This window comes from Petromyzon marinus, unplaced genomic scaffold (assembly GCF_048934315.1).
Source record: "Petromyzon marinus isolate PM22_M1 ecotype Great Lakes invasive population unplaced genomic scaffold, UKy_Petmar_22M1.pri1.0 PM_Scaffold_96, whole genome shotgun sequence".
Classification (NCBI taxonomy): Eukaryota; Metazoa; Chordata; class Hyperoartia; order Petromyzontiformes; family Petromyzontidae; genus Petromyzon; species Petromyzon marinus.
Genome location: NW_027423706.1, coordinates 218,900 through 241,319, shown reverse-complemented (window position 1 = coordinate 241,319; position 22,420 = coordinate 218,900). Strand labels below are relative to the sequence as shown.

The 22,420-nt window shown below is 53.9% G+C and overlaps 1 protein-coding gene across 1 annotated transcript; it reads right to left on the bottom strand.

Moving 5' to 3' along the window:
* Window positions 1-2,123: 2,123 nt before the first annotated feature.
* On the bottom strand, window positions 2,124-21,881 carry LOC116937165 (putative ribosome biogenesis protein RLP24). The gene is made up of 6 exons (XM_076064985.1): window positions 21,667-21,881; window positions 11,516-11,629; window positions 8,299-8,371; window positions 7,084-7,147; window positions 4,512-4,597; window positions 2,124-2,461 (listed from the first exon to the last, which is right to left on the bottom strand). The coding sequence occupies exons 1-6, from the start codon at window positions 21,745-21,747 to the stop codon at window positions 2,376-2,378; spliced, it is 504 nt and encodes a 167-aa protein (XP_075921100.1). The 5' UTR covers window positions 21,748-21,881; the 3' UTR covers window positions 2,124-2,375.
* Between the last annotated feature and the right edge of the window lie 539 nt (window positions 21,882-22,420).

The window sequence follows — 22,420 nt, the reverse complement described above, 5'->3', positions numbered from 1 at the left end:
CTGTGTTTATTCGTCAGGACAAGCTAAAACAACTTCCTCCATAGAGTGGGCGAGCCATGGACTCACGCACACACACAGACACAAGAGTGAGCGGGGTGGAGCTGTGTGTGTGTGGGGTGTGTGTGAGTGTGTGGGGTGTGTGGGGTGTGTGTGTGGTGTGTGTGAGTGTGTGTGTGGGGTGTGTGTGAGTGTGTGTGTGGGGTGTGTGGGGTGTGTGTGTGTGTGTGGGGTGTGTGTGTGTGGAGTGTGTGTGGGGTGTGTGTGTGTGGGGTGTGTGTGGGGTGTGTGTGGGGTGTGTGTGTGGGGTGTGTGTGAGTGTGTGTGGTGTGTGTGTGTGGTGTGTGTGGTGTGTGTGGTGTGTGTGTGTGGTGTGTGTGGTGTGTGTGGTGTGTGTGTGGTGTGTGTGTGTGGTGTGTGTGGTGTGTGTGGTGTGTGTGTGGGGTGTGTGTGGGGTGTGTGTGTGTGGGGTGTGTGTGGGGTGTGTGTGAGTGTGTGTGGTGTGTGTGTGTGGTGTGTGTGTGTGGTGTGTGTGGTGTGTGTGGTGTGTGTGTGGGGTGTGTGTGGGGTGTGTGTGTGTGGGGTGTGTGTGGGGTGTGTGTGAGTGTGTGTGTGGTGTGTGTGTGTGTGTGGAGTGTGTGGGGTGTGTGTGAGTGTGTGTGTGGGGGTGTGTGGGGTGTGTGGAGTGTGTGTGGGGTGTGTGTGAGTGTGTGTGTGTGTGTGGGGTGTGTGGAGTGTGTGTGGGGTGTGTGTGAGTGTGTGTGTGGGGTGTGTGTGGGGTGTGTGTGAGTGTGTGTGTGGGGTGTGTGGGGTGTGTGGAGTGTGTGTGGGGTGTGTGTGAGTGTGTGTGTGGGGTGTGTGTGTGTGGGGTGTGTGGGGTGTGTGTGAGTGTGTGTGTGTGTGTGTGTGGGGTGTGTGTGAGTGTGTGTGTGGGGTGTGTGGGGTGTGTGGAGTGTGTGTGGGGTGTGTGTGAGTGTGTGTGTGTGTGTGGGGTGTGTGTGTGTGGGGTGTGTGTGAGTGGGTGTGTGGGGTGTGTGGGGTGTGTGTGTGTGGGGTGTGTGTGGGGTGTGTGTGGGGTGTGTGTGAGTGTGTGTGGTGTGTGTGTGGGGTGTGTGTGGGGTGTGTGTGAGTGTGTGTGTGGGGTGTGTGGGGTGTGTGTGTGTGGGGTGTGTGGGGTGTGTGTGTGTGTGTGTGTGGGGTGTGTGGGGTGTGTGGAGTGTGTGTGGGGTGTGTGTGAGTGTGTGTGTGGGGTGTGTGTGAGTGTGTGTGTGGGGTGTGTGGGTGTGTGTGTGTGGGGTGTGTGTGTGTGTGGGGTGTGTGGGGTGTGTGTGAGTGTGTGTGTGGGGTGTGTGTGGGGTGTGTGTGAGTGTGTGTGTGTGTGTGGGGTGTGTGTGTGTGTGGGGTGTGTGTGGGTGTGTGTGAGTGTGTGTGTGTGTGTGGGGTGTGTGTGTGTGTGGGGTGTGTGTGTGGGGTGTGTGTGAGTGTGTGTGTGGGGTGTGTGTGTGTGTGGATTGTGTGTGGGGGTGTGTGTGAGTGTGTGTGTGGGGGTGTGTGGGTGTGTGTGTGTGGGGTGTGTGGGGTGTGTGTGTGTGGGGTGTGTGGGGTGTGTGTGTGTGTGGGGTGTGTGTGGGGTGTGTGTGAGTGTGTGTGTGGGGTGTGTGGGGTGTGTGTGGGGTGTGTGGTGTGTGTGGTGTGTGTGGTGTGTGTGGGTGTGTGTGTGGTGTATGGGGTGTGTGTGTGTGTGGGGTGCGTGTGTGGTGATACGTGTGAGTGGTGTATGTGTGTGGTGTGGCGTTACGTGTGTGTGGTGGTGGTGTGTGTGTTGGTGTGTGTGGTGGTGGTGTATGTGGTGTGTGTGGTGTTGTGTGTAGTGCTGTGTGTGTGTGGTAGTTATTGTGGTTGTTGTTGTTGTGGTTGTTGTGGTAGTTGTTGTGGTAGTTATTAAGGTTGTTGTTGTTGTGGTAGTTGTAGTGGTTGTTGTAGTTGTTGTGGTGGTTGTTGTTGTGGTAGTTTTTGTTGTGGTATTGTTGTTGTGGTATTTGTTGTTGTGGTTGTTGTTGTGGTAGTTGTAGTGGTGGTTGTAGTGGTGGTTGTAGTGGTGGTTGTAGTGGTAGTTGTTGTGGTAGTTGTTGTGGTAGTTGTTGTGGTTGTGGTATTTGTTGTTGTGGTAGTTGTGGTGGTTGTTGTTGTTGTGGTAGTTGTTGTGGTAGTTGTAGTGGTTGTTGTTGTGGTATTTGTTGTTGTGGTGGTTGTTGTGGTAGTTGTTGTTGTTGTGGTATTTGTTGTTGTGGTAGTTGTTGTTGTGGTAGTTGTAGTGGTTGTTGTTGTGGTATTTGTTGTTGTGGTATTTGTTGTTGTGGTTGTTGTTGTTGTGGTGGTCACTCTCCGTTCTCCTCCATTGCCACCGGAGTGTCTGCCACACGAACAGCAACCTCCAATTTCGCCTCCAGCTGCAGCTCTTTCTCTGTGTGTAGGGAGACACGGGGGAGAGACACGGGAGAGAGACACGGGGGGAGAGACACGGGGGGAGAGAGACACGGGGGAGAGAGACACGGGGGGAGAGACACGGGAGAGAGAGACACTGGAAGAGAGACACGGGGAGAGAGACACGGGGGGAGAGACACGGGGGGGAGAGACACGGGGGGAGAGACACGGGGGGAGAGACACGGGGAGAGAGACACGGGGTGAGAGACACGGGGGGAGAGACATGGGGGGAGAGACACGGGGGGAGAGAGACACGGGGGGAGAGACACGGGGGGAGAGACACGGGGGGAGAGACACGGGGGGAGAGACACGGGGGGAGAGACACGGGGGGAGAGACACGGGGGGAGACACACGGGGGAGAGACACGGGGGGGAGAGACACGGGGGGAGAGACACGGGGGGAGAGACACGGGGGGAGAGACACGGGGGGAGAGACACGGGGGGAGAGACACGGGGGGAGAGACACGGGGGGAGAGACACGGGGGAGAGACACGGGGGGAGAGACACGGGGGGAGAGACACGGGGGGAGAGACACGGGGGGAGAGACACGGGGGGAGAGACACGGGGGGAGAGACACGGGGGGAGAGACACGGGGGGAGAGACACGGGGGGAGAGACACGGGGGGAGAGACACGGGGGGAGAGACACGGGGGGAGAGACACGGGGGGAGAGACACGGGGGGAGAGACACGGGGGGAGAGACACGGGGGGAGAGACACGGGGGGAGAGACACGGGGGGAGAGACACGGGGGGAGAGACACGGGGAGAGAGACACGGGGAGAGAGACACGGGGGAGAGAGACACGGGGGAGAGAGACACGGGGGAGAGAGACACGGGGAGAGAGACACGGGGAGAGAGACACGGGGGGAGAGACACGGGGAGAGAGACACGGGGGGAGAGACACGGGGGGAGAGACACGGGGAGAGAGACACGGGGGGAGAGACACGGGGGGAGAGACACGGGGGGAGAGACACGGGGGGAGAGACACGGGGGGAGAGACACGGGGGGAGAGACACGGGGGGAGAGACACGGGGGGAGAGACACGGGGGGAGGAGACACGGGGGAGAGACACGGGAGAGAGACACGGGGAGAGAGACACGGGGGGAGAGAGACACGGGGGGAGAGAGACACGGGGGAGAGAGACACGGGGAGAGAGACACGGGGAGAGAGACACGGGGAGAGAGACACGGGGGGAAAGACACGGGGGGAGAGACACGGGGGGAGAGACACGGGGGAGAGACACGGGGAGAGAGACACGGGGGGAGAGACACGGGGGGAGAGACACGGGGGGAGAGACACGGGGGGAGAGACACGGGGGGAGAGACACGGGGGGAGAGACACGGGGGGAGAGACACGGGGGGAGAGACACGGGGAGAGAGACACGGGGTGAGAGACACGGGGGGGAGAGACACGGGGAGAGAGACACGGGGGGAGAGACACGGGGGTTAATTTTGTTGAGGACTGTGGGTGACTCTACCTGTGGGTGACTCTACCTGTGGGTGACTCTACCTGTGGGTGACTAACCCTGTGGGTGACTCTACCTGTGGGTGACTACCCCTGTGGGTGACTCTACCTGTGGGTGACTCTACCTGTGGGTGACTCTACCTGTGGGTGACTCTACCTGTGGGTGACTCTACCTGTGGGTGACTACCCCTGTGGGTGACTCTACCTGTGGTTGACTACCCCTGTGGGTGACTCTACCTGTGGGTGACTCTACCTGTGGGTGACTACCTGTGGGTGACTACCCCTGTGGGTGACTACCTGTGGGTGACTCTACCTGTGGGTGACTCTACCTGTGGGTGACTACCCCTGTGGGTGACTACCCCTGTGGGTGACTCTACCTGTGGGTGACTACCCCTGTGGGTGACTCTACCTGTGGGTGACTCTACCTGTGGGTGACTCTACCTGTGGGTGACTCTACCTGTGGGTGACTACCCCTGTGGGTGACTCTACCTGTGGGTGACTACCCCTGTAGGTGACTCTACCTGTGGGTGACTACCCCTTTGGGTGACTATCCCTGTGGGTGACTCTACCTGCGTGAGGTGCTTGAATGAGATGGATGTCTTTCTGGACCAGACGAAGATCATCCTTGGCCCGCAGTTCCTTGCCCTTCGAGAGCCTGGACATCAACAACAACAACAACCATCAACAACAACAACAGCCACCATCAACAACAATAACAACAGCCACCATCAACAACAACAACCATCAACAATAACAGCCACCATCAACAACATTAACAACAACCATCAACAACAATAACAACAGCCACCAGCATCAACAACCACCATCAACAACAACAACAACCACAATCAACAACAACCACCATCAACAACAACCACAACAACCATCAACAACAACAACCACAATCAACAACAACCACCATCAACAACAACCACCACCATCAACAACAGCCCATAGACTCAACACTACACCATAGACTCAACACTACACCATAGACACAGCACTACCCATAGACTCAACACTGCACCATAGACTCAACACTGCACCATAGACTCAACACTGCACCATAGACTCAACACTGCACCATAGACTCAACACTACCCATAGACTCAACACTACCCATAGACTCAACACTGCACCATAGACTCAGCACTGCACCATAGACTCAACACTGCACCATAGACTCAACACTGCACCATAGACTCAACACTACACCATAGACTCAACACTACACCATAGACACAGCACTACCCATAGACTCAACACTGCACCATAGACTCAACACTGCACCATAGACTCAACACTGCACCATAGACTCAACACTGCACCATAGACTCAACACTACCCATAGACTCAACACTACCCATAGACTCAACACTGCACCATAGACTCAGCACTGCACCATAGACTCAACACTGCACCATAGACTCAACACTGCACCATAGACTCAACACTACACCATAGACTCAACACTACACCATAGACACAGCACTACCCATAGACTCAACACTGCACCATAGACTCAACACAGCCCATAGACTCAACACTGCACCATAGACTCAACACTGCCCATAGACTCAACACTACACTATAGACTCAACACTGCACATAGACTCAACACTGCATCATAGACTCAACACTGCACCATAGACTCAACACTGCACCATAGACTCAACACTGCCCATAGACTCAACACTGCCCATAGACTCATCACTACCCATAGACTCAACACTGCCCATAGACTCAACACTGCACCATAGACTCACCACTGCACATAGACTCAACACTGCATCATAGACTCAACACTGCACCATAGACTCAACACTGCACAATAGACTCAACACTGCACCATAGACTCAACACTGCACCATAGACTCAACACTGCCCATAGACTCAACACTGCCCATAGACTCAGCACTGCCCATAGACTCAACACTGCACTTAGACTCAACACTGCCTATAGAATCAACACTGCCCATAGACTCAACACTGCACCATAGACTCAACACTGCACCATAGACTCAACACTGCACCATAGACTCAACACTGCACCATAGACTCAACACTGCCCATAGACTCAGCACTGCACCTTAGACTCAACACTGCACCATAGACTCAACACTGCACCATAGACTCAGCACTGCCCATAGACTCAGCACTGCACCATAGACTCAACACTACACCATAGACTCAACACTGCCCATAGACTCAACACTGCCCATAGACTCAGCACTGCCCATAGACTCAACACTGCACATAGACTCAACACTGCCTATAGAATCAACACTGCCCATAGACTCAACACTGCCCATAGACTCAACACTGCCCATAGACTCAACACTGCCCATAGACTCAACACTGCACCATAGACTCAGCACTGCCCATAGACTCAGCACTGCACCATAGACTCAACACTGCACCATAGACTCAACACTGCACCATAGACTCACCACTGCCCATAGACTCAACACTGCCCATAGACTCAACACTGCACATAGACTCAACACTGCCTATAGAATCAACACTGCCCATAGACTCAACACTGCACCATAGACTCAACACTGCACCATAGACTCAACACTACACCATAGACTCAGCACTGCACCATAGACTCAACACTACACCATAGACTCAACACTACACCATAGACTCAGCACTGCACCATAGACTCAACACTGCCCAGACTCAACACTGCCCATAGACTCAACACTGCCCATAGTAGTGGTGGTAGTTGTGGTGGTAGTTGTGGCGGTAGTTGTAGTGGTAGTAATGGTGACGGTATGTGGTGGTGTTAGTTGTGGCGGTAGTTGTGGTGGTGGTAGTTGTGGTAGTAATGGTGACGGTATTTGTGGTGGTGGTAGTTGTGGTGGTGGTATTTGTGGTGGTAGTAATGGTGACGGTATTTGTGGTGGTGGTGGTAGTTGTGGCGGTAGTGGTGGTGGTGGTAGTTGTGGTGGTAGTAATGGTGACGGTATTTGTGGTGGTGGTGGTAGTTGTGGCGGTAGTGGTGGTGGTGGTAGTTGTGGTGGTAGTAATGGTGACGGTATTTGTGGTGGTGGTAGTTGTGGTGGTGGTATTTGTGGTGGTAGTGGTGGTAGTAATGGTGACGGTATTTGTGGTGGTAGTGGTGGCGGTAGTTACCGGTTCTTGATGAACTGTGCCTGTCGCCTGCTCTTGATCTCCACAACGCGTTTCATCGCCTCAACTGCAACACAGCACAGCACACGTGATGATGGTGGTGATGGGGGTGATGGTGGTGATGGTGGTGATGGGGGTAGTGGTGGTGGTGATGATGGGGGTGGTGATGGTGGCGGTGGTGTTGTTGATGGTAGGGGTGGTGGTGGTGATGGTGGGGGTGGTGGTGATGGTGGCGGTGTTGATGGGGGTGGTGGTGAATGTTGTGAATGTGGTTGTGAATGTGGTGGTTGTGAATGTGGTGGTTGTGGTTATGAATGTGGTGGTTGTGAATGTGGTGGTTGTGAATGTGGTGGTTGTGAATGTGGTGGTTGTTAATATGGTGGTTGTGAATGTGGTGGTGGTTGTGAATGTGGTGGTTGTGAATGTTGTGGTGGTTGTGAATGTTGTGGTGGTTGTGAATGTTGTGGTGGTTGTGAATGTTGTGGTGGTTGTGAATGTTGTGGTGGTTGTGAATGTGGTGGTGGTTGTGAATGTGGTGGTTGTGAATGTGGTGGTGGTTGTGAATGTGGTGGTTGTGAATGTTGTTGTGAATGTGGTGGTTGTTGTGATGGTTGTTGTGAATGTTGTGGTTGTTCATGTTGTTGTGGTTGTGAATGTTGTGGTTGTTGTGATGGTTGTTGTGAATGTTGTTGTGAATGTTGTGGTTGTTAATGTGATGGTTGTGAATGTTGTTGTGAATGTTGTTGTGATGGTTGTTGTGAATGTTGTTGTGAATGTTGTGGTTGTTGTGAATGTTGTTGTGATGGTTGTGAATGTTGTGGTTGTTGTGATGGTTGTTGTGAATGTTGTTGTGATGGTTGTGAATGTTGTTGTGAATGTTGTGGTTGTTGTGAATGTTGTGAATGTTGTTGTGAATGTTGTGGTTGTTGTGATGGTTGTTGTGAATGTTGTGAATGTTGTTGTGAATGTTGTGGTTGTTGTGAATGTTGTTGTGAATGTTGCTGTGAATGTTGTGGTTGTTGTGATGGTTGTTGTGATGGTTGTTGTGATTGTTGTGAATGTTGTTGTGAATGTTGTTGTGAATGTTGTGGTTGTTAATGTGAATGTTGTGGTTGTTAATGTGAATGTTGTTAATGTTAATGTGGTGGTTGTTGTGAATGTTGTTAATGTGAATGTTTTGAATGTTGTTAATGTGGTGGTTGTTGTGGCACCACTAACCTGTCTTCTCCCAGAGTTCCCGGTCATACTTGACTGGAACGTTCCTGCGCTTCTCAAACTCAAAGCAATTGTCCTGAACAACAACAACATCATCATTACTAACAACAACATCAACAACAACATTAACATCAACAACATCATTAACATCAACGACAAAATCAATGCTATAGTTGTGGTGGTGTAGTGGTGGTGGTGTAGTGGTGGTGGTGTAGTGGTGGTGGTGTAGTGGTGGTGGTGTAGTGGTGGTGGTGTAGTAGTGGTGGTGTAGTGGTGGTGGTGTAGTGGTGGTGGTGTAGTGGTGGTGGTGGTGTAGTGGTGGTGTAGTGGTGGTGGTGGTGTAGTGGTGGTGGTGTAGTGGTGGTGGTGTAGTGGTGGTGGTGTAGTGGTGGTGTAGTGGTGGTGGTGTAGTGGTGGTGGTGTAGTGGTGGTGGTGTAGTGGTGGTGGTGTAATGGTGGTGGTGTAGTGGTGGTGGTGTAGTGGTGGTGGTGTAGTGGTGGTGGTGGTGTAGTGGTGGTGGTGTAGTAGTGGTGGTGTAGTAGTGGTGGTGTAGTGGTGGTGGTGGTGTAGTGGTGGTGGTGGTGTAGTGGTGGTGGTGGTGTAGTGGTGGTGGTAAGTGGTGGTGGTGGTGTAGTGGTGGTGGTGTAGTGGTGGTGTAGTGGTGGTGGTGTAGTAGTGGTGGTGGTGTAGTAGTGGTGGTGTAGTGGTGGTGGTGTAGTGGTGGTGGTGTAGTGGTGGTGGTGTAGTGGTGGTGTAGTGGTGGTGGTGTAGTGGTGGTGGTGTAGTGGTGGTGGTGTAGTGGTGGTGTAGTGGTGGTGGTGTAGTGGTGGTGGTGTAGTGGTGGTGGTGTAGTGGTGGGGTGTAGTGGTGGTGGTGTAGTGGTGGTGTAGTGGTGGTGGTGTAGTGGTGGTGGTGTAGTGGTGGTGGTGTAGTGGTGGTGTAGTGGTGGTGGTGTAGTGGTGGTGGTGTAGTGGTGGTGGTGTAGTGGTGGTGTAGTGGTGGTGGTGTAGTGGTGGTGGTGTAGTGGTGGTGGTGTAGTAGTGGTGGTGTAGTGGTGTAGTGGTGGTGGTGTAGTGGTGGTGGTGGTAGTGGTGGTGGTGGTGTGGTGTAGTGGTGGTGGTGTAGTGGTGGTGGTGTAGTGGTGGTGGTGGTGTAGTGGTGGTGTAGTGGTGTAGTGGTGGTGGTGTAGTGGTGGTGGTGGTAGTGGTGTAGTGGTGGTGGTGTGGTGTAGTGGTGGTGGTGTGGTGTAGTGGTGGTGGTGTAGTGGTGGTGGTGTAGTGGTGGTGGTGGTGTAGTGGTGGTGTAGTGGTGGTGGTGCAGTTGCGTGTGAGTTGCGTGTGAGTTGCGTGCGAGTTGCGTGCGAGTTGCGTGCGAGTTGCGTGCGAGTTGCGTGCGAGTTGCGTGCGGGTTGCGTGTGTGGGTTGCGTGCGGGTTGCGTGCGAGTTGCGTGCGAGTTGCGTGTGAGTTGCGTGTGAGTTGCGTGTGAGTTGCGTGTGAGTTGCGTGTGGGTTGCGTGTGGGTTGCGTGTGGGTTGCGTGTGGGTTGCGTGTGGGTTGCGTGTGTGAGTTGCGTGTGGGTTGCGTGTGAGTTGCGTGTGGGTTGCGTGTGGGTTGCGTGTGAGTTGCGTGTGGGTTGCGTGTGGGTTGCGTGTGGGTTGCGTGTGGGTTGCGTGTGGGTTGCGTGTGGGTTGCGTGCGAGTTGCGTGCGAGTTGCGTGCGGGTTGCGTGCGGGTTGCGTGCGAGTTGCGTGTGTGAGTTGCGTGTGGGTTGCGTGTGGGTTGCGTGTGAGTTGCGTGTGAGTTGCGTGTGAGTTGCGTGTGGGTTGCGTGTGGGTTGCGTGTGAGTTGCGTGTGGGTTGCGTGCGGGTTGCGTGCGAGTTGCGTGCGAGTTGCGTGCGAGTTGCGTGCGAGTTGCGTGTGAGTTGCGTGTGAGTTGCGTGTGGGTTGCGTGTGGGTTGCGTGTGAGTTGCGTGTGAGTTGCGTGTGTGAGTTGCGTGTGGGTTGCGTGTGGGTTGCGTGTGGGTTGCGTGTGAGTTGCGTGTGAGTTGCGTGTGGGTTGCGTGTGGGTTGCGTGTGAGTTGCGTGTGAGTTGCGTGTGAGTTGCGTGTGAGTTGCGTGTGTGAGTTCCGTGTGAGTTGCGTGTGAGTTGCGTGTGGGTTGCGTGTGTGGGTTGCGTGTGGGTTGCGTGCGAGTTGCGTGCGGGTTGCGTGCGAGTTGCGTGCGAGTTGCGTGTGGGTTGCGTGTGTGAGTTGCGTGTGGGTTGCGTGTGAGTTGCGTGTGGGTTGCGTGTGAGTTGCGTGTGGGTTGCGTGTGAGTTGCGTGTGAGTTGCGTGTGAGTTGCGTGTGGGTTGCGTGTGGGTTGCGTGTGAGTTGCGTGTGGGTTGCGTGTGAGTTGCGTGTGAGTTGCGTGCGGGTTGCGTGCGGGTTGCGTGCGGGTTGCGTGCGAGTTGCGTGCGAGTTGCGTGTGTGAGTTGCGTGTGTGAGTTGCGTGTGGGTTGCGTGTGGGTTGCGTGTGAGTTGCGTGTGGGTTGCGTGTGAGTTGCGTGTGAGTTGCGTGTGAGTTGCTTGTGAGTTGCGTGTGAGTTGCGTGTGAGTTGCGTGTGAGTTGCGTGTGAGTTGCGTGTGGGTTGCGTGTGGGTTGCGTGCGGGTTGCGTGAGTTGCGTGCGGGTTGCGTGTGAGTTGCGTGTGAGTTGCGTGTGAGTTGCGTGTGAGTTGCGTGTGAGTTGCGTGTGAGTTGCGTGTGGGTTGCGTGTGAGTTGCGTGTGAGTTGCGTGAGTTGCGTGTGAGTTGCGTGTGGGTTGCGTGTGGGTTGCGTGTGGGTTGCGTGTGAGTTGCGTGTGAGTTGCGTGTGAGTTGCGTGTGAGTTGCGTGTGAGTTGCGTGTGGGTTGCGTGTGGGTTGCGTGTGAGTTGCGTGTGAGTTGCGTGTGGGTTGCGTGTGAGTTGCGTGTGAGTTGCGTGTGAGTTGCGTGTGGGTTGCGTGTGGGTTGCGAGTGGGTTGCGAGTGGGTTGCGTGTGGGTTGCGTGTGGGTTGCGTGTGAGTTGCGTGTGAGTTGCGTGTGAGTTGCGTGTGAGTTGCGTGTGAGTTGCGTGTGGGTTGCGTGTGGGTTGCGTGTGGGTTGCGTGTGGGTTGCGTGTGGGTTGCGTGTGGGTTGCGTGTGGGTTGCGTGTGGGTTGCGTGTGAGTTGCGTGTGGGTTGCGTGTGAGTTGCGTGTGGGTTACCAGGGTGAGCTCCTTGCCGGCAGCTCGCCTGAACGACTTGGTCCAACGCACCCGGCGGGGATTTCGCTTCCTCTTGAAGCCCTTGTGGCACTTGGAGCGGCAAAACCTGAACACCTTCACGCAACCAGCAACACGCAACCAGCAACTAGCAACTAGTACACAACAACTAGTACACAGCCAGCAACTAGTACACAACTAATACACAACTAGTACACAACCTGAACACCTTCACGCAACCAGCAACTAGTACACAACAACTAATACACAACAACTAGTACACAACAACTAGTACACAACCTGAACACCTTCACGCAACCAGCAACCAGTACACAACAACTAGTACACAACAACTAGTACACAACAACTAGTACACAACAACTAGCAACTAGTACACAACCTGAACACCTTCACGCAACCAGCAACATGTAACCAGCAACTAGCAACTAGTACACAACAACTAGTACACAACCTGAACACCTTCACGCAACCAGCAACACGCAACCAGCAACTAGTACACAACAACTAGTACACAACCTGAACACCTTCACGCAACCAGCAACACGCAACCAGCAACACGCAACCAGCAACACGCAACCAGCAACACGCAACCAGCAACACGCAACTAGCAACACGCAACCAGCAACACGCAACCAGCAACACGCAACCAGCAACACGCAACCAGCAACACGCAACCAGCAACACGCAACCAGCAACACGCAACCAGCAACACGCAACCAGCAACTAGCAACACGCAACCAGCAACACGCAACCAGCAACACGCAACCAGCAACACGCAACCAGCAACACGCAACTAGCAACACGCAACCAGCAACACGCAACCAGCAACACGCAACCAGCAACACGCAACCAGCAACACGCAACTAGCAACACGCAACCAGCAACACGCAACCAGCAACACGCAACCAGCAACCAGCAACACGCAACCAGCAACACGCAACTAGCAACCAGCAACACGCAACCAGCAACACGCAACCAGCAACACGCAACTAGCAACCAGCAACACGCAACACGCAACTAGCAACACGCAACTAGCAACACGCAACCAGCAACACGCAACTAGCAACCAGCAACACGCAACCAGCAACACGCAACTAGCAACCAGCAACCAGCAACCAGCAACACGCAACCAGCAACACGCAACTAGCAACACGCAACTAGCAACACGCAACTAGCAACCAGCAACACGCAACCAGCAACCAGTAACACGCAACTAGCAACACGCAACTAGCAACACGCAACCAGCAACACGCAACCAGCAACACGCAACTAGCAACACGCAACCAGCAACACGCAATCAGCAACACGCAACCAGCAACACGCAACTAGCAACCAGCAACACGCAACCAGCAACACGCAACCAGCAACTAGCAACCAGCAACACGCAACCAGCAACACGCAACTAGCAACACGCAACCAGCAACACGCAACCAGCAACACGCAACCAGCAACTAGCAACACGCAACCAGCAACACGCAACCAGCAACACGCAACCAGCAACACGCAACCAGCAACACGCAACTAGCAACACGCAACCAGCAACTAGCAACCAGCAACACGCAACCAGCAACTAGCAACACGCAACCAGCAACCAGCAACACGCAACTAGCAACTAGTACACAACCTGAACACCTTCACGCAACCAGCAACACGCAACCAGCAACACGCAACCTCAACACCGCGTGGGAGCGAGTGAACCGAGTGAACACCGTGTGTGTGTGTGAACACCGTGTGTGAGTGTGTGTGTGTGAACACCGTGTGTGAGTGTGTGTGTGTGAACACTGTGTGTGTGTGTGTGAACACTGTGTGTGTGTGTGAACACTGTGTGTGAGTGTGTGTGTGTGAACACCGTGTGTGAGTGTGTGTGTGTGAACACTGTGTGTGTGTGTGTGAACACTGTGTGTGTGTGTGAACACCGTGTGTGTGTGAGTGTGTGAACACCGTGTGAGTGTGAACACCGTGAGTGTGTGTGTGCGAGTGTGTGTGTGTGTGAACACCGTGTGTGTGTGAGTGTGTGTGTGAACACCGTGTGTGTGAACACCGTGTGTGTGTGTGAGTGAACACCGTGTGAGTGAGTGTGTGTGTGAGTGTGTGTGTGTGAACACCGTGTGTGTGTGTGTCAGTGAACACCGTGTGTGTGTGAACACCGTGTGTGTGTGTGTGAACACCGTGTGTGTGTGTGAACACCGTGTGTGTGTGTGTGTGAACACCGTGTGTGTGTGTGAACACCGTGTGTGTGTGTGTGTGAACACCGTGTGTGTGTGTGAACACTGTGTGTGAACACTGTGTGTGTGTGTGTGTGAACACCGTGTGTGAGTGTGTGTGTGTGAACACCTTGTGTGTGTGTGAACACCGTGTGTGTGTGTGTGTGTGAGTGAACACCGTGTGTGTGTGTGTGTGAACACTGTGTGTGAACACTGTGTGTGTGTGTGAACACCGTGTGTGAGTGTGTGTGTGTGAACACCGTGTGTGTGTGTGTGAACACTGTGTGTGTGTGTGAGTGAACACCGTGTGAGTGTGTGAGTGAACACCGTGTGTGTGTGTGAACACCGTGTGTGTGTGTGTGAACACCGTGTGAGTGTGTGTGTGTGGTAGTGTGTGTGTGTGGTAGTGTGTGTGTGTGTGGGGAGTGATAGTGTAGCGGTTAGCGCTACGCTGCGCTATGAACCTGGCGACCCGGGTTCGATTCCCGCTCACGGCCAACACCACCAGTGACGATTATTTTAACCGGTCCCGGGCCTCCCCTAGGTCGACTCAGCCTCAAATGAGTACCTGGTGCGGTGTGTAAACATTGCCACTTGGGAGACAAAGGCGGTCGGGCGTGGTGCTGGCCACCCACCCCCTCGTGTACCGTTCCGGCCTTTCATAGGTGCTCGCTAACACCACTTGCCCCTACAGTCTGTTAAGGCTATATGGGGGGGATCTCTTTGAACACCGTGTGAGTGTGAACACCGTGAGTGTGTGTGTGAACACCGTGTGTGTGTGTGAACAGTGTGTGTGTGTGAACACCGTGTGTGTGTGAACACCGTGTGTGTGTGTGAGTGAACACCGTGTGTGTGAACACTGTGTGTGTGTGAACACCGTGTGTGAGTGTGTGTGTGTGAACACCTTGTGTGTGTGTGAACACCGTGTGTGTGTGAGTGAACACCGTGTGTGTGTGTGTGAACACCGTGTGTGTGTGTGTGAACACCGTGTGTGTGTGTGTGAACACCGTGTGTGTGTGTGTGAACACCGTGTGTGTGTGTGTGTGAACACCGTGTGTGTGTGAACACCGTGTGTGTGTGTGTGAACACCGTGTGTGTGTGTGTGAACACCGTGTGTGTGTGTGTGAGTGAACACCGTGTGTGTGTGTGTGAGTGAACACTGTGTGTGTGTGTGAACACCGTGTGTGTGTGAACACCGTGTGTGTGTGTGTGAACACCGTGTGTGTGTGTGAACACCGTGTGTGTGTGTGTGTGAACACCTTGTGTGTGTGTGTGAGTGAACACCGTGTGTGTGTGTGAACACTGTGTGTGAACACTGTGTGTGTGTGTGTGAACACCGTGTGTGAGTGTGTGTGTGTGAACACCGTGTGTGTGTGTGAACACCGTGTGTGTGAACACTGTGTGTGTGTGAACACCGTGTGTGAGTGTGTGTGTGAACACCGTGTGTGTGTGTGAACACCGTGTGTGTGTGAACACCGTGTGTGTGTGTGAACACCGTGTGTGTGAACACCGTGTGTGTGTGTGTGAACACCGTGTGTGTGTGAACACCGTGTGTGTGTGTGAACACCGTGTGTGTGTGTGTGAACACCGTGTGTGTGTGTGAACACCGTGTGTGTGTGAACACCGTGTGTGAGTGTGTGTGAACACCGTGTGTGTGAACACCGTGTGTGTGTGTGTGTGAACACCGTGTGTGTGTGTGTGTGAACACCGTGTGTGTGTGTGTGAACACCGTGTGTGTGTGTGTGTGAACACCGTGTGAGTGTGTGTGAACACCGTGTGAGTGTGTGTGAACACCGTGTGAGTGTGTGTGAACACCGTGTGAGTGTGTGTGAACACCGTGTGAGTGTGTGTGTGAACACCGTGTGAGTGTGTGTGTGAACACCGTGTGTGTGTGTGAACACCTTGTGTGTGTGTGTGAACACCGTGTGAGTGTGTGTGTGTGAACACCGTGTGTGTGTGTGTGAACACCGTGTGCGTGTGTGTGTGAACACCGTGTGTGTGTGTGTGAACACCGTGTGAGTGTGTGTGTGAACACCGTGTGTGTGAGTGAACACCGTGTGTGTGTGTGTGAACACCGTGTGTGTGTGTGTGAACACTGTGTGTGTGAACACTGTGTGTGTGAACACCGTGTGTGTGTGAACACCGTGTGTGTGTGTGAACACTGTGTGTGTGTGTGAACACCGTGTGTGTGTGTGTGTGTGAACACCGTGTGTGTGTGTGTGAACACAGTGTGTGTGTGTGAACACCGTGTGTGTGTGTGAACACCGTGTGTGTGTGTGAACACCGTGTGTGTGTGTGAACACTGTGTGTGTGTGAACACCGTGTGTGTGTGTGAACACCGTGTGTGTGTGTGAACACCGTGTGTGTGTGCGTGAACACCTTGTGTGTGTGTGAACACTGTGTGTGTGTGAACACTGTGTGTGTGTGAACACTGTGTGTGTGTGAACACTGTGTGTGTGAACACTGTGTGTGTGTGTGAGTGAACACTTTGTGTGTGTGTGTGTGAACACCGTGTGTGTGTGAACACCGTGTGTGTGTGAACACCGTGTGTGTGTGAACACCGTGTGTGTGTGAACACCGTGTGTGTGTGAACACCGTGTGTGTGTGAACACCCTGTGTGTGTGTGAACACCCTGTGTGTGTGTGTGAACACCGTGAGTGTGTGTGTGAACACCGTGTGTGTGTGTGTGAACACCGTGTGTGTGTGTGTGAACACCGTGTGTGTGTGTGTGAACACCGTGTGTGTGTGTGAACACCGTGTGTGAGTGTGAACACCGTGTGTGTGTGTGAACACCGTGTGTGTGAGTGAACACCATGTGTGTGTGTGAACACCGTGTGTGAGTGTGTGTGAACACCGTGTGTGTGTGTGTGAACACCGTGTGTGTGTGTGTGAACACCGTGTGTGTGTGTGAACACCGTGTGTGTGTGTGAACACCGTGTGTGTGTGTGAACACCGTGTGTGTGTGTGAACACCGTGTGTGTGTGTGAACACCGTGTGTGTGTGTGAACACCGTGTGTGTGTGTGAACACCGTGTGTGTGTGTGAACACCGTGTGTGTGTGTGTGAACACTGTGTGTGTGTGTGAACACTGTGTGTGTGTGTGAACACTGTGTGTGTGTGTGAACACCGTGTGTGTGTGTGAACACCGTGTGTGCGAACACTGTGTGTGTGTGTGTCAGTGAACACCGTGTGTGTGTGAACACCGTGTGTGTGTGTGTGAACACCGTGTGTGTGTGTGAACACCGTGTGTGTGTGTGTGTGAACACCGTGTGTGTGTGTGAACACCGTGTGTGTGTGTGTGTGAACACCGTGTGTGTGTGTGAACACTGTGTGTGAACACTGTGTGTGTGTGTGTGTGAACACCGTGTGTGAGTGTGTGTGTGTGAACACCTTGTGTGTGTGTGAACACCGTGTGTGTGTGTGTGTGAGTGAACACCGTGTGTGTGTGTGTGTGAACACTGTGTGTGAACACTGTGTGTGTGTGTGAACACCGTGTGTGAGTGTGTGTGTGTGAACACCGTGTGTGTGTGTGTGAACACTGTGTGTGTGTGTGAGTGAACACCGTGTGAGTGTGTGAGTGAACACCGTGTGTGTGTGTGAACACCGTGTGTGTGTGTGTGAACACCGTGTGAGTGTGTGTGTGTGGTAGTGTGTGTGTGTGGTAGTGTGTGTGTGTGTGGGGAGTGATAGTGTAGCGGTTAGCGCTACGCTGCGCTATGAACCTGGCGACCCGGGTTCGATTCCCGCTCACGGCCAACACCACCAGTGACGATTATTTTAACCGGTCCCGGGCCTCCCCTAGGTCGACTCAGCCTCAAATGAGTACCTGGTGCGGTGTGTAAACATTGCCACTTGGGAGACAAAGGCGGTCGGGCGTGGTGCTGGCCACCCACCCCCTCGTGTACCGTTCCGGCCTTTCATAGGTGCTCGCTAACACCACTTGCCCCTACAGTCTGTTAAGGCTATATGGGGGGGATCTCTTTGAACACCGTGTGAGTGTGAACACCGTGAGTGTGTGTGTGAACACCGTGTGTGTGTGTGAACAGTGTGTGTGTGTGAACACCGTGTGTGTGTGAACACCGTGTGTGTGTGTGAGTGAACACCGTGTGTGTGAACACTGTGTGTGTGTGAACACCGTGTGTGAGTGTGTGTGTGTGAACACCTTGTGTGTGTGTGAACACCGTGTGTGTGTGAGTGAACACCGTGTGTGTGTGTGTGAACACCGTGTGTGTGTGTGTGAACACCGTGTGTGTGTGTGTGAACACCGTGTGTGTGTGTGTGAACACCGTGTGTGTGTGTGTGAACACCGTGTGTGTGTGAACACCGTGTGTGTGTGTGTGAACACCGTGTGTGTGTGTGTGAACACCGTGTGTGTGTGTGTGAGTGAACACCGTGTGTGTGTGTGTGAGTGAACACCGTGTGTGTGTGTGAACACCGTGTGTGTGTGAACACTGTGTGTGTGTGTGAACACCGTGTGTGTGTGTGTGAACACCGTGTGTGTGTGTGAACACCGTGTGTGTGTGTGTGTGAACACCTTGTGTGTGTGTGTGAGTGAACACCGTGTGTGTGTGTGAACACTGTGTGTGAACACTGTGTGTGTGTGAACACCGTGTGTGAGTGTGTGTGTGTGAACACCGTGTGTGTGTGTGAACACCGTGTGTGTGAACACTGTGTGTGTGTGAACACCGTGTGTGAGTGTGTGTGTGAACACCGTGTGTGTGTGTGAACACCGTGTGTGTGTGAACACCGTGTGTGTGTGTGAACACCGTGTGTGTGAACACCGTGTGTGTGTGTGTGAACACCGTGTGTGTGTGAACACCGTGTGTGTGTGTGAACACCGTGTGTGTGTGTGAACACCGTGTGTGTGTGTGAACACCGTGTGTGTGTGAACACCGTGTGTGTGTGAACACCGTGTGTGTGAACACCGTGTGTGTGTGTGTGTGAACACGTGTGTGTGTGTGTGTGAACACCGTGTGTGTGTGTGTGAACACCGTGTGTGTGTGTGTGTGAACACCGTGTGAGTGTGTGTGAACACCGTGTGAGTGTGTGTGAACACCGTGTGAGTGTGTGTGAACACCGTGTGAGTGTGTGTGAACACCGTGTGAGTGTGTGTGTGAACACCGTGTGAGTGTGTGTGTGAACACCGTGTGTGTGTGTGAACACCTTGTGTGTGTGTGTGAACACCGTGTGAGTGTGTGTGTGTGAACACCGTGTGTGTGTGTGTGAACACCGTGTGCGTGTGTGTGTGAACACCGTGTGTGTGTGTGTGAACACCGTGTGAGTGTGTGTGTGAACACCGTGTGTGTGAGTGAACACCGTGTGTGTGTGTGTGAACACCGTGTGTGTGTGTGTGAACACTGTGTGTGTGAACACTGTGTGTGTGAACACCGTGTGTGTGTGAACACCGTGTGTGTGTGTGAACACTGTGTGTGTGTGTGAACACCGTGTGTGTGTGTGTGTGTGAACACCGTGTGTGTGTGTGTGAACACAGTGTGTGTGTGTGAACACCGTGTGTGTGTGTGAACACCGTGTGTGTGTGTGAACACCGTGTGTGTGTGTGAACACTGTGTGTGTGTGAACACCGTGTGTGTGTGTGAACACCGTGTGTGTGTGTGAACACCGTGTGTGTGTGCGTGAACACCTTGTGTGTGTGTGAACACTGTGTGTGTGTGAACACTGTGTGTGTGTGAACACTGTGTGTGTGTGAACACTGTGTGTGTGAACACTGTGTGTGTGTGTGAGTGAACACCTTGTGTGTGTGTGTGTGAACACCGTGTGTGTGTGAACACCGTGTGTGTGTGAACACCGTGTGTGTGTGAACACCGTGTGTGTGTGAACACCGTGTGTGTGTGAACACCCTGTGTGTGTGTGTGAACACCGTGAGTGTGTGTGTGAACACCGTGTGTGTGTGTGTGAACACCGTGTGTGTGTGTGTGAACACCGTGTGTGTGTGTGTGAACACCGTGTGTGTGTGTGAACACCGTGTGTGAGTGTGAACACCGTGTGTGTGTGTGAACACCGTGTGTGTGAGTGAACACCATGTGTGTGTGTGAACACCGTGTGTGAGTGTGTGTGAACACCGTGTGTGTGTGTGTGAACACCGTGTGTGTGTGTGTGAACACCGTGTGTGTGTGTGAACACCGTGTGTGTGTGAACACCGTGTGTGTGTGTGAACACCGTGTGTGTGTGTGAACACCGTGTGTGTGTGTGAACACCGTGTGTGTGTGTGAACACCGTGTGTGTGTGTGAACACCGTGTGTGTGTGTGAACACCGTGTGTGTGTGTGTGAACACCGTGTGTGTGTGTGTGAACACTGTGTGTGTGTGTGAACACTGTGTGTGTGTGTGAACACTGTGTGTGTGTGTGAACACTGTGTGTGTGTGTGAACACTGTGTGTGTGTGTGAACACCGTGTGTGTGTGTGAACACCGTGTGTGTGTGTGAACACCGTGTGTGTGAACACCGTGTGTGCGAACACTGTGTGTGAGTGTGTGTGTGAACACCGTGTGTGTGTGAACACCGTGTGTGTGAACACCGTGTGTGTGAACACCGTGTGTGTGAACACCGTGTGTGTGAACACCGTGTGTGTGAACACCGTGTGTGTGTGTGAGTGTGTGTGTGTGTGAGTGTGTGTGTGTGTGAGTGTGTGTGTGTGTGAGTGTGTGTGTGTGTGAGTGTGTGTGTGTGTGAACACCGTGTGTGTGTGAACACCGTGTGTGTGTGAACACCGTGTGTGTGTGAACACCGTGTGTGTGTGAACACCGTGTGTGTGTGAACACCGTGTGTGTGTGAACACCGTGTGTGTGTGAACACCGTGTGTGTGTGAACACCGTGTGAGTGTGTGTGAACACCGTGTGAGTGTGTGTGAACACCGTGTGAGTGTGTGTGAACACCGTGTGTGTGTGTGAACACCGTGTGTGTGTGTGAACACCGTGTGTGTGTGTGAACACCGTGTGTGTGTGAGTGTGAACACCGTGTGTGTGTGAGTGTGAACACCGTGTGTGTGTGTGAGTGTGAACACCGTGTGTGTGTGTGAACACCGTGTGTGTGTGTGAACACCGTGTGTGTGTGTGAACACCGTGTGTGTGTGAACACCGTGTGTGTGTGAACACCGTGTGTGTGTGAACACCGTGTGTGTGTGAACACCGTGTGTGTGTGAACACCGTGTGTGTGTGAACACCGTGTGTGTGTGAACACCGTGTGTGTGTGAACACCGTGTGTGTGTGAACACCGTGTGTGTGTGTGTGTGAACACCGTGTGTGAGTGTGTGTGTGAACACCGTGTGTGAGTGTGTGAACACAGTGTGTGTGTGAACACCGTGTGTGTGTGTGTGTGAACACCGTGTGTGTGTGTGAACACCGTGTGTGTGTGTGAACACCGTGTGTGTGTGTGTGAGTGTGTGAACACTGTGTGGTGTGTGTGAACACCGTGTGTGTGTGTGAACACTGCGTGTGTGTGTGTGAGTGAACACCGTGTGTGTGTGTGAGTGTGTGTGTGTGAACACCCCGTATGAGTGTGTGAACACCCCGTGTGAGTGTGTGTGTGTGAACACCCCGTGTGAGTGAGTGAGTGAACACTGCGTGTGAGTGTGAGTGAACACTGCGTGTGTGAGTGTGTGTGTGAGTGAACACTGTGTGTGTGTGTGTGAACACTGTGTGTGTGTGTGTGAACACCGTGTGTGTGTGAGTGAGTGAACACTGTGTGTGTGTGAGTGAACACTGTGTGTGTGTGTGTGAACACCGTGTGTGTGTGAGTGAGTGAACACCGTGAGTGTGTGTGAGTGAACACCGTGTGTGTGTGAGTGAACACTGCGTGTGTGAGTGTGTGTGTGAGTGAACACTGCGTGTGTGTGAGTGAACAGCTGAGAGACCTCGTGTTACCAGAACCCTAAGGATCGCGTCCCCACGTGTCTCCCTCCCCCTGCTCCTCACCTTGCAGTCGTTACGCACGAACTGGATGCCGTGTCCCGGGTAGACGGGCGCCGAGCAGAAGTAGCAAGTCTCGATCCGCATGGCTGCGGCGGAGAGGAGGTGAAGGAGGAGGAGGTGGAGGAGGAGATGGCCACGAGGGGCGAGCGAGGCGGTGAAATGGCGACCTGCTGGTGTGGTGGTGGTGGTGGTGAAGGAGGAGGAAGTGACGTCGGCGCGCTTCCGGCGTGGTGACGTCGACGCGTGTGTAGAGGGCGTGGTGACGTCGACGCGCGCGCCGGGCGTGGTGACGTCGAACGCGCGCTTCCGGCGTGGTGACGTCACCGCGCGCTTCTGGTGTGGTGACGTCAACGCGCGCTTCCGGCGTGGTGACGTCACCTCGCGCTTCCGGCATGGTGACGTCGCCGCGCGCTTCCGGTGTGGTGACGTCAACTCACGCTTCCGGCGTGGTGACGTCGCCGCGCTTCCGGCGTTTTGTGACGTCGACGCGCGCTTCCGGCGTGGTGACGTCAACTCGCGCTTCTGGCGTGGTGATGTCGCCGCGCGCTTCCGGGCTTTGTGACGTCGACGCGCGCTTCCTGCGTGGTGACGTCAACTCGCGCTTCCGGCGTGGTGATGTCGCCGCGCGCTTCCGGGCTTTGTGACGTGGCCGCGCGCTTCCGGCGTGGTGACGTCAACGCTCGATTTGAAGGCTTTCCTTCCTGCAGGGGGTGAACGGGGAGTTCACACTCCTTGGTTTTTAACCGGTTAAAGCCAC

Bases quoted from the DNA above. Each gene is read 5' to 3' on its own strand.
- LOC116937165 (XM_076064985.1), bottom strand. From the start codon at position 21,747: ATGCGGATCGAGACTTGCTACTTCTGCTCGGCGCCCGTCTACCCGGGA. The intron at 11,630-21,666 runs GTGAGGAGCAGG...GGTTGCGTGAAG, and splicing joins TCGTGCGTAACGACTGCAAG to GTGTTCAGGTTTTGCCGCTC. The intron at 7,148-8,298 runs GTTAGTGGTGCC...GCTGTGTTGCAG, and splicing joins GGAACTCTGGGAGAAGACAG to TTGAGGCGATGAAACGCGTT.